This window comes from Paralichthys olivaceus, chromosome 19 (assembly GCF_024713975.1).
Source record: "Paralichthys olivaceus isolate ysfri-2021 chromosome 19, ASM2471397v2, whole genome shotgun sequence".
Taxonomy (NCBI): domain Eukaryota; kingdom Metazoa; phylum Chordata; class Actinopteri; order Pleuronectiformes; family Paralichthyidae; genus Paralichthys; species Paralichthys olivaceus.
Genome location: NC_091111.1, coordinates 9,019,973 through 9,033,530, shown reverse-complemented (window position 1 = coordinate 9,033,530; position 13,558 = coordinate 9,019,973). Strand labels below are relative to the sequence as shown.

Genomic DNA, 13,558 nt, shown 5'->3' with positions numbered 1-13,558 from the left:
TTTCATTATATATTAATCATTTGTTCGATAGAATTACACAAAGTAAAGAAATGTATCAGAATGAAAGAAAATATCTGTATTTCTTGCATGAGAACCATCTCCTCCCTCCCACTTACTAACTGCTGTTGCCTTTTTTGTGTATCTTGAATGAAGTATGATGCATCACACTGTGTACCAAACACACACATGCACGCATACACACACACACACACACAGGATGGAAATTGACATATAGGTCAATGAGCCTCAGTGTTCTTCCTCTTCCTCTCTCTCTGGTGAACTGATTTAAAAGCAGATCAGGAGAGCAGTGTGGATACATTGTGTTCATTTCTCTGCCTCTATGGATACAACACAGACGGTTAAAAGTCACTCATGTGGTGTAAACACTCTCTTGACACAGGAGCACTCTGTTGAGTTGTCTCTAACAGTCCCATTTTTCATACTCATATTAGGCTTGAAGCTGGTGGTGGTGTCCTTCAGACAGATCCTCAGTCTGAATGTCCTCACGCTGTCTCATTTGTTTTAACTTGACTTAAAAAGGTGCTGGTGACATTATTTGGTGCTGGAGACTGCACAGTGTCGTTGTGTCGATGCAAATAATTTGTTAAAACTACATTTCCAAAGAAAAAGGAGCACATGAGCATCCATCAAATAAGAAAAACCTAGTCTGCTCCATGTTAGTAGATGGGACATGGGTCAAACTAAAAAGACAAAAGACACATCAATTCATATTTTCTCAAAGGTTTAAGATAGTTCTTATCACTTTGATGTTTGTTCTGGTTTTTATTTTTCCAGTTTTCCAATTAGTTATGTGATGCAATAAAAATAGAGTGAAACATCATGATTGACAGCTGAGACAGAGTCATGATTGGCTGAGCACATGTGTCAGCTGCACCCTGATACCACAGCTCTATTCCCCGATAGTTACTGTGCAGACTGTGGCTCCAAATGACGTTTGTATCCAGAATGTTTTGACTTCATTTAGCAGGAGGAAGTGGAGACGTGTCCTCCATCTTCACAGTCTATGCTTTCACTCATGGAGAACTGTCCTGTCATCCATCTTTATCCATCTTGTCATTGATACAGACATGAATGGTCTTTTAATCCCAGTTGTGTGTATTTGTGCATTTTCTGTCAGTCCTGCTTTAAAGTCTTAAGCAAAGACCCCAGAGAGGTACAATGTACCAGAACACATGCACACACACAGGCGGCTGAATAATTATGACGTTTAACTTGCTCTGCAGCCCCTTTACTCCCCTGCTCTTAATCACCATGGTTACACTGATGCAGGTTATCCTCACATACAAAGGTGCACGTGCCTGTGCTCCAGCACGCACACGAATGCAGGCTGTGACGCCCAAGAGTTTCTTGAGCTATTTATGGAGGGAGACGGAAATGTTGAACCAACGTCACTCCGGCATTTACTTCATCTCCTTCACCCTCTCCCTCACTTCACCCACTTAAGCTTCATTTTCATGAACAGATGATGGATGTTCAGCATCTACATGCCCCCCCCCCCCCCCCCCCCCCCCCCCCCATGTCTGTTTTCATGCACAGTGTCGGAGCAGAAATAAGCACAGAGGAAAATGATTTATGACACTGATATCCGATATGTAAGAATGGAGCATCTTATCTGTTGCTGCCAGTCCTGTGGATGTAGCTCTTATCTCCAGCTCTTGGGTTGGCTGTCGCTGAGGGAGCTGTTCTCCCTGTGCTTGTAAAGCTATGCTTCCACCTTGTGGTTTTATTCAGAACTGCTAGACAAAATTACAATCACATCCTCCTTCATGTTGATTACAGTGGAAACAGGATTAATTCAATCACACCTTCACGATTAACTGCTGATCAAAAAAGTTACAGATTAACATTTTGCTGATCAACGAATCAGTAAATCAATTAATTTTTTCAGGTCTTCCTCATAGTGTTTCACCCACGCATTCATCTTCTGCATCATGCTTTTAATTTGAAATGTTTTGTCGAAGGAGGAGAAGCAATAATGGGAGGATAGGAGGAAGAGAGAACACAAGATGGACACAATGGAAGAAGGGAATGAGTTGTAGGAAATAATTGAGGGATGAAGAAACCATCTTCGAGAAACATTTATTTGACTTTTGACCCATATCCCATCCACTTACATGGAGGAGGCGGAGTTTATGACCTATACCGAGAGGCTTTGGCTTCACTTTCAGGAGCAGGCTGAGTCCATCTTTACAACATGTATAGTCTATGGTCCAAACATAAATCTGTTTGTGTTGCTTCTTGAAATATTCAACCTTAAAACCTGTATGTGTGAACTTCTTATACTATGTTCAACTTTATCCCGTTTAGGATTTGCTCAGTTCTTACTTAGTAGTAATCCCATTTATTCTAATCCCCACCCCACCTCCCAACATGCTCTCCCTCTGTCTCTCTCTCTCTCATACTCATACACACAAATGCACACATGTAGCCTACATGCTCTCATTTGGACCAGCGGCCATTCATGTTGTTGGACTACTGCTGTCGTTGTTGTGGATTCACACTCATAAAACGCCATGGACCCGTCTCCCTCAAGACCACACCCAGTGATACCTGGGTAAGGATGGCGTCTAGCACTAGAGAGTGAACGTCTACAGTTGCTGTCGTCTGTAACGTAGCAGAGACTCAGTGCAGAGACGTGTTTATCCACATGTGTTTCAGAGAGAATTCTCTTACAATCAAGTGTACTGTCTGTTTGCATTCATTTTTAATATTAGTAACATAAACCACTGGATTATTAGACGATTGTGGAATATTAACTGATTACTTGCCATTGTTGAGGTATTACTTTATCTGCTATGTACAGTTTAATGGACTACAACAGATAATTAAATCCAATTCATTCACTGTCATTAGAATTACATCTTCGTTGTCGTCATAATCAACATTTACCTGTGTATCTTTTTAGACGTTAATGTCCTAATGTCTCAGTTAGAATAATGTTTTTTGCCTGGCAGTGATCAACCAGAACTCCCCAGGGCAGAGGATGGGATTTGAAGTCTCAAAGCTCGTTTCTAGAGCAGCTTTTAAAGTAGAGTCTAGTCTGAAGCTGACGAAAACACTCCACGGAGCTAGCTAAGGTGTTTAGCTGTCTCTGAGGGTATTAGCATGAGATCAGCTACTTCCCCGCTTTAAGATTCACCCACATCCTCACGGCTGTAAACAGAGAAAAAAATAGATTCCATGTGGTTCCCTGCTGCAGAGGCCACCACATATTGAAAAGTGGGCCACAGTAATATACGTTTAAAAACAAATCATTATCTGTAATCTCTGGATTCCCATGTTGAATTTTCTAACCATTGTTCAATCAGAAGTACAGAAGGATGAAACTGTATTAGTATCATAAATTAAATGTCCACTCATGTCCTATCCTGTCAATAGATTTAAATTAAATTCTGTACTCTTATGGAAGCTTTAATTTGTTTAAGTCATCAATCAAAGGTCTACAACTATGTTTAGGAGGCAAATGTGAATTTCAGCAAGCTGATATATGCACAATGACAGTGACAGTACTTACATGCTAATATTTAGCCACCACAATGTTTATCGATGTATTAGGATTCAAACTAATTAGCACTAGATAATTTTGTTGTACAATGACAATTAAGGCATTATAGTGTATTCTAAACAAGGAAGTATGGCTGAGGCTGATAAGTATTTCAATGTTGAGTCAGATCACCAATAGTTGAGGTTCAATATTTTCAGGGGACCATGAATATTTTAAAAGCAAATTTCCCATTTATTTCCTCCATGGATATTTTAGAAAATCCTTGTAAAAAGAATTGATGAATTGTGACCATAAAATTCAGAGCAAAGAAATATATAATGCATATTGAAAATACGCATCCCATAAACCATCTTGGCCTTCAAGATTAAACAAATGGCCAATTAATCATATACAGATACATGAAGACATAACAGTCACTACGCATTGTGATAGGTTTGTAAAGTATTTTCATTGGAAGGGACAGGGTAGTGAAAGTAGTTTTTTTCTGTGGTTTCTGTCACAGCAGAGAAAGCACAGGAGTAACTAATAAGATTAACAGTGACTGTGTTCCATTAAGATGTGCCTGTCAGGCCATATGTACCAGTGTGAAGGGCCCTGGCACCGGCACACATGACTGGAATGCGGCCCATTATTAATGTAATTAGTTAAACCTCTGTTTGACAAGTTGAAATGTCAGCTGTGAGAAAAGGTCTGTTATCTCTCCTGTGAGGGTGTCTTGTAACTCATTTCCTGTGAAGGCTCCAGTTAATCATCTATGAAAGGAGACTTTAGCGAGTGAGCTGCTATCTCCTGTTATGAGCGCCTTGAAGAAAATGTGAGAGCGCAGATGAGAAGCAGCTTTTGTAAATACACAAGGCATTAAATAACAATAATGTCTGTCCAGTAACTTGTTCCAACTATAACTATATTCAGATTCCAATCACTGACATAAGGCTTATGTCTCTAATGTTTTTTATAATTCAGATTTTCTCTTTTTGCTCTGTTTATTTCGAGCACACATTGGCAGATGGTTGATGTTTGATGTTAGATGCTTAAATTGAGAAGCAGAACTCATAAATGTAGCTGATTTTAATTTGACATATTTTATTAACAGTAAAATGAAAGGAAATATCAATCAACAAAGGCCTGGCAGTTAGATGCAATATTCTACAGTGAAATATAACAGATTATAAATTCAAGAACAGTCTGGCTCAGGATGAAGGTCTCAACTACAGGTCACTAGTTTTTTCCATGGATCCATTAGTTATACCACTTATCCACTACGGGGGTCTGAGGCGAACATGCCGACATTCACAGACTCACCCCCACGGTTAATTTAAAATGTTCAATTAATCTAATTTCAATCAGCATGTCTTTGAGTGTGTAGAAGGAAGTCAGAGAACCCTGAGCAAACCCACACAGGCATGCTAACTCCACACAGAAAGACCTGGAATTCAAATAGGGAATCTTCTTGCTAAGAGGCAACCCTGCTAACCACTATGATATTTATTTTTCTGTCCTCTCCTCTCCTCAGGTCGTCCTGCAGAACCTGTTGATGTGCATGGTGTGCTTCTACTCTCTCTACTACATCGTGGTCAGTCTCTGCATCGGACTGCTCAGGTACACTCACACTAACACACACACACACACACATGAAACCTGCACAGGGAGTCATAGTGGGCCTGGAGATGTTGCTCCAGTTTATCCTTGGTGCACATCCTCTATAATCTTGTTTTGTGTTAAGGGTTCATGAGATCAACAGCTTGTTGGCGCCATTCGACTACACAACACAACCATCATGGCAGAACCCCAAATACCTGGGTGAGTATAAGTGTTGGAATTTTACCGTGTTGAAGAAACTTGAAGAATCTTGACGTTTACGTGTGTATTTCTAGTTTATGCTACTTTACTCTACTTAATGGCTGCCGTGGGAAAAAAATTCCACTGGTGAAACTCTAGAACTAGAACACCACAACTGCACCAGCTGCTGTAAAAATAGTACAGTGATGTACCAGATACTAGTGATATACATATTTTATTTTCCAAAAAGAAATAACATTTTTGGTGCTTAGTTTTACCTTTTCAATCTTTAATTTCTCTGATTATCATGGTGATGGGGTTGGTACTGTTACAGCATCAGCTGCCAGTTGTCTGGCCATGGAATGCAACTGCTAACATCCACTATGTTCATGATGGTCGTGTTGTTTTTATATATGTACATTTGATTAAGTTATTTCACGTTTCATTTAAACCTCATTTAAAGCCTTAATTTTGCTCTGTCAATGTTGCACATAGTTGATGCTATATTAGTTTTGAGTGAAAATAAAAATATTGTTTAAATATAAAGCAACTGCGATGATAATGATAACCGTGATAGTTTACTGTAATTTTGTCATCTCTAATGTCATCTCTCTTTCCAGTTGGTGTGATTTCCACAGAAGTTACCTATGTTTTAGGAGGGCTGGTCTTCGCTTGGATTGTAGAGGAGTGGGTCTGGGATTACGCCATAACTGTCACATTGCTGCATGTCGCCATGACTGTAGCAGGTAAACAAACAAACCCTCTCACACACACAAAGTAGATCAATACTGTGGAACAGCTCATAGGATTGGAGGCCTGGTTATGTAACATTGTGATGGCTGTGGTTCAAAGTTTGCAGACACACAAATGTGTTGTTGTGTGTGTTTGCAGTGATGTCAGACTTCCCTTCAGCTGAGCACTGGTGGATAGCTCTGGGTAAGTTTTCTTTTTCCTCTTGGTCATCCTTCTGTCCTCCTGCCCATGTGTATCCTCACCTGTCACCAGTTCCATTTACAGAACATGAAAACTTCTCTCTGTATTTCTCTCCAGCTCCTTTCTATCTGTCCCAGATATTCCTTTTTCCTGTTCCCTCAGATCCAAGCTTTTAGAAGACAGCTGCTGCTGCTGCTGCTGCTGCTGGCCTCCAATCCTTTCCTCTGATTGATCCCTTCTTCTCATTTATTTAATCTCTCTCTCTCTCTCTCTGCAGGTTCAGGTCTGGTCATGATGATATTTGGAGGACAGCTCCTGGCCTACAAACTCTTCAGGACCAACTTTGTTTATCCAGCTGAACTGCAGAACTTCTAATCAACACAATGAGGAAATCTTTTAACTGGCTTACTGGTTAATCTCAGATCCGCATGAATACCAATGGGTTTACTTTGCAAAGGTTGTGCTGCTAGTTTCATATAAACACGGGTATGAACAACTGCATTCTGTGCTAGATTAAATCATCATTTTATTGTAATATCCCTCCTTGTACAAATAGCAAATATCCTAATTGTAACATATTCTGTACAGTTTAAATATTCTTTTGTATTTTTTCTTTACAAACTTCATACTGTATCAAAAAGTATTGGCAGGGCTGAATTGAGTCTATTTTCTAATTGCAATGTCAGTTTTGTAGAATAGTGTAGTACTCCAATAGATAAAATACCTGTCTTGACACAAAGCAAATCAGATCTGTGCTACATGTGTTTAAGAAGTAGTGTAAGAAATCAAAATCTGCATCATCTGCATCATAAATAATGACTTCAATGTGAGTTGTATATATTAGTTGAGATCTATTGGATTTACATTAAAACACTTCATGCAAAAGGACTGTTTTGTGTGTTCATATCAGTGCATCCAAGCATACATTTGTGCAATGTTCAATTTATAGGGAAACACAAGGTGGCTCTGCTGTCTGCTGAAACAACACAACTTCAGGGAGCATTTCATTTGAGATCAAATGAACCATGTTACAGATGTGTTTGAAACTGAATTTGGGGCCAGGACAGCTGGTGTGCAGCCTGCAGTCAGTATGGCTTACAGTTGTGGCACATCATTGTCTATCTAAAATAGCTGATGTGAGTATTGTGTCACTAAAAATAACATAATGCAGGTGGGGGAACTTCAGCCTTTTAGCTGAGAAGTATTATTGAAGTGGAAATAGAATTATAGCTAATTTCTTATCAGGTTATCCTCCACTGTGGTTGCTTGTTCTGCAGTTCCCATAGGCACTAAGGCTACTTTTGTAGCACTGCCAAATGTTGTCTCTCTTATGATTGGCTGGACCTACTTTGCATGCAACTTACATGAATAATACATTGATAAGAAGCCATATTTTAAATGAATATTTTATTTAAAACCAAATCCTGCCAAAAAACAGACTCCAGATCAGATCATACACATTAAACACCAACAAAAAACATGCTGTAATGCTCTCTGCTGCCGGCACTATTATTTAATCATTATTATACATTTAGAAAAATAGCTTTGCATATAATAGTAAGTAGGAGCTACATTATTTAATAATATACTGTATTTGAATACATGAGATAGATAGATAGATAGATAGATAGATAGATAGATAGATAGATAGAAAGGACAGCAGTGAGATGAAAATCTAGCCACCAAAAACTATTACACACTGTCACTGTAAATGTGCTAATAGAGATATTGACAATACAAATATTTTAAGTATAAGGTGATTGAATGACAAGTAACCGAGTATTGAGGCCAAATATAAATACAGATTTAAAGATAAAAAACTAAAGCTATATAATGTTGTGCATTAGACTAACATAGCCTGTGCAAATGATGGCATTATATATAAAAGAAATAGGTGAAAACTGTGTGAGAGCAAAACATAAAATACAAGACTAGAGATATAAAAAATATAAAATCATATATAAGAGAAACACTTTACATGTATTGTGTTATTTGTGCATGTTACAGTACATTTGTAAATGATAATAATAATAATAATTCTGCAGCGCTTTAACAATACGTGTATCTGGTTTGAGGCATAGAGTCCCGGTTCTGGTACTTTGGGTCACTCAGACCTGGCAACCCTGCCCTTACCTGAAGCACCTGTAGCCCGGTGTCATCTGAGCTGCTGCAGGCTCACTGTGGATCATCCGCCACTCTTCAGATCATATTAAACACCAGTAACACTAGCAGTGACCGACACACCGGCTGACATGTCGAGGAACGGGTTAGTGTCCAGTATCCGGAGGTTAATAGACGCCGAGGAGCAGCTGAGGATGAGCAACCCCACCCCGGTAAGCTAACATGCTAAATTGGCTGTGTGCGGCTAGCTGCTAAAATGCTAACGTGAGGTAGGAAAGGTAGCGAGGAGACACACCTAGCCTTCATCCTACAGGTGAACACGTGTCTACATACATGATGTCTGACATTAAAATATTATAATCACATATTCAGTCAATAATCAATAACATTAAACATGCTGAGCATCTTAATTGACGTGTAGTTAATTAGCCATCAGTGTAAATATAACTATTTTGTAACATTGTTAGTATGGGATGTGACAAAGTAAACATATTTCACTCAAGGTTCCAATTACTACAATCAAATATTTGTAGTGTAATATTATTATTATCATGTCTCAGACTTGAAATTACTTCTTAAGTTATAAGAACGTCCTATTAAGTTACCTAGGTGATTGTATGTGCACATATATATAAATATATTGTGTAATTCTTAAAGCTAAATCATTAGTAAGAGCTGACAAAAGGATAAAAAGGCGTTGATCAAGAACCCACTAACGTTTGGTGTGGATCTGGACAAAGGGTCAGATCCAGGACATTGCATGCTTGGGGGCGTTTTCTGACATTTTCACAGATCTCCCAGAGAAACAATTCACTGCTCATATTTAATCATCACATCATATTAAGGGGACTGATATCTATTTGTGTTTTTTGGAGCAGGACTGTGGGAAGTTTGTGGGGGTGTGCACTCTTCTGAGACTGTAGATCTGTCTGTTTAAAAAAATGCTGTTAAATTAGGACACACACTTGATGTAATGGTTAAAATCCAACTTTATTCCAGGCCTTTAGTGTGTCCACGTTTCAGAGCTTATCTTCCCATTACAGAGTCCGTTTGAACAGCTACATCAGCAGATGGATGATATCTTGGGAGATGGAGGGATCATGAAAGAGGTGGTCCAGCCTGGAGAAGGCCCGCCTATATCCCAGAATGCTTCAGTATTGAGTATTTACAAGTTCAATTTTTGTTCTCAAACGTTTTCAAGGGACTTTGGGGGCCCCAACAAAAAGGGGCCCTACATCGAATCAAAGTGACCCCCACCCCTCAAAAAACACATGATACCAAATCACATCATTCCAATCCTTGACGATTTGTTAAGTATCAAAATTATAAACAAATTACAGAATGTGTATGTACATAAATTATCTCAAAGTTTAGATGCAAACCCAACCAACATCCCAGATACATCATACACACACAAAACTGTAGAATGGTGAAGCTTTGGGCAGAATGCTCATGGCATTGGCCCTTGTTAGGAGATTTCCTAACATTGTGACATTGCACTATCTAGTAAATAGCCAATCAAATAACTGAAGGGAGGGCAATCGCCTGCCTTGCCTACCCTGTTGCAATACCCCTGACTATAAACTCCTGACAGTGGTTATCTCACAAATGCTTTCTTGTTCTGCCATTGCCTCCCTTCAATCTTTTTCTTTCACAGTCCATTATTCTGGCTTCCTGGAATATTCAGACCAACCCTTTGAAACCACCACAAACTTCAAACATCCGCGGTTGATGAAATTAGGGAAAGGTCAGAAATGAAATATCTGCCTATTAACCCATAAAGATGTGGCCTACAGGTACATTTTTCTGCATGATTTGAAAATAATGCCAATTTGTAAAATTACTATCCAAACAGATGTGACGCTGGCCGGACTGCAGCTGGGTCTGCTCACCATGAAGAAAGGAGAGTTCTCTCGTTTCCTCTTCCAACCCCAGTATGCGTATGGGGACATGGGTTGTCCTCCGATCATTCCCGCTGCTGCCAAGATTCTGTACGAGGTTCAGATCCTGGACTTTTTCGACTCGGGACAACTGGACGAGTTTGTTGCACTGAGTCCGGTAGGGAGGCTGCAGGTTCACTGTCACTATTACCACAGTCACAGAGCACTAAGATGGGTTTTCCTACTTGACAAAGGCAAATGCATATTAACGTTAGGCTACCAGCTGAAGCTTTATTTATATTTTCATGCATTTATATAATACAGATTTATCTAAAAGGCCAAAAGAGATTCACCACAAATCGAACAAGCATAATTCTGATTGCTTTGTTGGTTTAAGTCTTTTCTGTCTTCAGGAGGCGCAGAACGCTGTTCCTTTGCCCAGACTTTTTGAAGTTTGCATCACACTACGCAGCTTTGGCAACCGCTGCTTCAACCAGAGGCGTTACTATGTCGCCAAAGATCGCTATAAACAGGTAAATCTTAACGTGAGCTAAAGATAAAGAAACCATTCTCTGTTTTTAGGTATTTATGTTTCATTACATTTTATTTTATGAGCTAAAAGCTTAATAAATGTGTTTTGTGTTGGATCCTCTGCTTGGCTGACAGGCCATGAGGCTGCTGGTGAGCAGGGAAACACAGACTGATGCAGAAAAGGAGAAGATCAATGCAGCTCTGCTTCCTCTCTATCTGAACCTCTCTGTCACCGAGCTGCATCTGGAGAGCCCACACAAAGCGCTGAAGTACGGCAACAAAGCCTTGAAGATCGACTCAGCCAACACAAAGGCTCTTTACCGCTGTGGAAAGGTTGGTCTGGGCTTTTTGTTTGTTTTTCCAAACCATCTGATAAAATTCCTCACAGGCTCGTACATGTCCAAGATTAAAGTTTGGTTTGACACAGGCAAGCTCTTGTAGCATTTTTCAAGTTTTTATATGATGAATAAGAAAATTGGTTTTGATGAGAAAATATTATTTTCTTATTCTTGTTTAATATCATTCGCCTTTGACTGAAATCTCATATTCTGATGTGAGTAAACTGCCCTTATTCTTCATTTGTAAATCATCAATCCACAGAAGAAGTAAATATAATCTACTGATCACAGTTTGTTCATAATAACCTTCCATTCATTTTGATTACCTGATTCCAGTTTAGTTCAAAAAGGGGGAAAAGTTGCAGAAAATGTCCTGAGCAACCGAATCGGATGTTTGCGTTCTCACATACAGCCCCAACATGCATGTCTGAAAGCAGCTTATGTCACATGCTCACACTGTAAATAAAGATACTTCCATCATTCAGACTGATGTCGTGTCTGTCAGGCATACCTGGAGCTGTGTGAGTACGAGAGCGCCCAGGGTTGCCTCATAAGTGCTCAGGCAAAGAAGCCCTTTGACGCCGACATCAACAACCTCCTGAGAAAAGTGGCAACGTAAGACCAGCTTCAGTTCAGAACATTTAAAATGAGCACTACTGCTTTGGTTTGCAGTCTTATATAAAATTGATATTTTGCATGCACACAAGGCAGAAAATGATATGTTACATTAAAATGACACACAATAATGTTTCATTTGTTGCTCTGGCTTTAATCTACAGCACCTATCTTTATGTATTCTATAAAGATTCTGTTCAAGTGATATATGTGGTGTTTTAAGTTAGCCTTAGCCACACGCTAACAAGTGACATGTAAATCATTGGGATTTTGTAGATGCTATAAAGAAAACTTGGACAAGCAGAAAGACATGTACACCAAGATGTGCAGAGACTTCAAGGGAGAGTCCCAGTGAAGATGTAGAAGGTGAGAAATCCTGCTCAATAAACCACTTGAATTTATGGTCAATAAAATGATGGTGTCACACTTGAAATCCCCATGAGGGGTTTGACACGCAACTGAAGCAGCAATGGAGTAGTGTTCCAATCCTTATGTGATACCAAGAATTGTTACCTCCACCACGGAGGTTATGTTTCTGTCTACATTTGTCTGTCCCTAAATTAGAAGGATTATGCAAAATGTATGGATTACCATGAAAGTTAGTGGAAGGATGTCCGGACTCTAAGGGTTTTAGTTGAGATCCAGGTCAGGGTGCAGATTGAATGATTTTTTTTCACTTTCTTTAACGTTATGACATTTGTATTGATTTCTCAGAGAATCATTTATGAATCTTGATGGTAAAAAGGCACATTTAGGGGACTGATATTTATCATTGTGTCCAATTTGTGCAGATCCAAATAACCTTGATCCAGTCTATTTAAATCTGGTGTCATAAGGGGACTGTCAGGCCTTGGTGAACGAATGCTTTCCTACTTAGCTGTTTGGTGTTGCTTCAAATATAAAATGAGGTGCTCAAATTTTACTGTGTGGTTCAACAGTATATATTAATTTAACTTGTGGACAGATAAAAACCTGGTTTCATAAATAATCTATTAATCAATCAAATCATTGTGTGTTGCAGATGACAAAGAGCTTGATGGTTCAGCTGCACATTTTTCTCACCAGTTTAAATAATTCTGTTCCATCTTTTCTGTTTTTCCATATGTTATGGAGCTAATAATTTAGAGCTAAATTTGTAATTTTGTTTAAAGGAATTTAGTATTTACAATTCATCAAGTGTTTGCTAATAATTTGGCCCAGCAATGTTTATGTCTGTTTGACGGTTTGTTTTGCAGAATGAGCTTAAATATTTTGGCTGGAAGAACGTTTCGATGAACAACCTTGAATGGCAGAATTTTCTATAAAAGTTGCCAAAAATCTCTTTCTAAATACTGTTTGTACCGGAAGGTTAAATGTTTTCTTGGGTGCTGATCACTCTTGAGTTGCTAAAAATGAAAAATAAAAAAAAAATCACTTTGAATACATCTTGTCATTGTTTTTGCTGAACTGTAAACCAGATGTATTTTTAAATTGAGTTTCTGGTATTGACTGCTGAACTGTTTACTCTTCATTTTCAGGAAATGCCACTGTGGGTGATTGGATCACTGCTGATGCATAATAGATATGTAGTGGTGTATTTGAGCTGATATGACACAGATTAAGGTTGTTAAGGTTAAAAGTGTATTCTGGGCAGGAGGCCACTTCAGATGTGTGCAGCGTGAAGGTGGAGCTGCAGATAGACTGTATGTTGTCGTTCAGAATACACCAGACAGCAGCCATTTAATCTGATTAACAGCAGATGGGGTCGGAAGGTGGGAGGGGATATTTGAATACAGTCACAGTCATTCAGCTCAGTGTTGACAGAGGATCCATCCATCCATTCATTACCTACACCA

General features: G+C 39.1%; 2 protein-coding genes across 3 annotated transcripts; both read left to right on the top strand.

Annotated features, from left to right (window-relative positions):
- The first annotated feature begins 2,417 nt into the window (after nt 1-2,417).
- On the top strand, nt 2,418-7,126 carry tmem244 (transmembrane protein 244). The gene is made up of 6 exons (XM_020091704.2): nt 2,418-2,575; nt 5,040-5,125; nt 5,250-5,326; nt 5,926-6,051; nt 6,197-6,241; nt 6,516-7,126. The coding sequence occupies exons 1-6, from the start codon at nt 2,483-2,485 to the stop codon at nt 6,611-6,613; spliced, it is 525 nt and encodes a 174-aa protein (XP_019947263.1). The 5' UTR covers nt 2,418-2,482; the 3' UTR covers nt 6,614-7,126.
- Nucleotides 7,127-8,337: 1,211 nt separating this feature from the next.
- Nucleotides 8,338-13,143, top strand: fkbp6 (FKBP prolyl isomerase 6). Of its 2 annotated transcripts, none has more exons than XM_020091674.2 (9): nt 8,338-8,571; nt 9,403-9,520; nt 10,017-10,106; nt 10,215-10,417; nt 10,653-10,772; nt 10,906-11,103; nt 11,614-11,723; nt 12,000-12,089; nt 12,959-13,143. In XM_020091674.2, the coding sequence occupies exons 1-8, from the start codon at nt 8,491-8,493 to the stop codon at nt 12,076-12,078; spliced, it is 999 nt and encodes a 332-aa protein (XP_019947233.1). In that variant the 5' UTR covers nt 8,338-8,490; the 3' UTR covers nt 12,079-12,089; nt 12,959-13,143. The 2 variants fall into 2 exon arrangements, with proteins under 2 accessions (XP_019947233.1, XP_019947232.1); XM_020091673.2 differs by having other exon boundaries at nt 12,745-13,143.
- The last annotated feature ends 415 nt before the right edge of the window (nt 13,144-13,558 follow it).

Excerpts from the sequence above, each read along its gene's own strand:
- tmem244 (XM_020091704.2), top strand. The coding sequence starts at position 2,483 with ATGTTGTTGGACTACTGCTGTCGTTGTTGTGGATTCACACTCATAAAA. Across the intron at positions 6,052-6,196 it reads TGTCGCCATGACTGTAGCAG|TGATGTCAGACTTCCCTTCA; the intron begins GTAAACAAACAA and ends GTGTGTTTGCAG. Across the intron at positions 6,242-6,515 it reads GCACTGGTGGATAGCTCTGG|GTTCAGGTCTGGTCATGATG; the intron begins GTAAGTTTTCTT and ends CTCTCTCTGCAG.
- fkbp6 (XM_020091674.2), top strand. The coding sequence starts at position 8,491 with ATGTCGAGGAACGGGTTAGTGTCCAGTATCCGGAGGTTAATAGACGCC. Across the intron at positions 10,107-10,214 it reads GTTGATGAAATTAGGGAAAG|ATGTGACGCTGGCCGGACTG; the intron begins GTCAGAAATGAA and ends CTATCCAAACAG. Across the intron at positions 11,104-11,613 it reads CTCTTTACCGCTGTGGAAAG|GCATACCTGGAGCTGTGTGA; the intron begins GTTGGTCTGGGC and ends CGTGTCTGTCAG.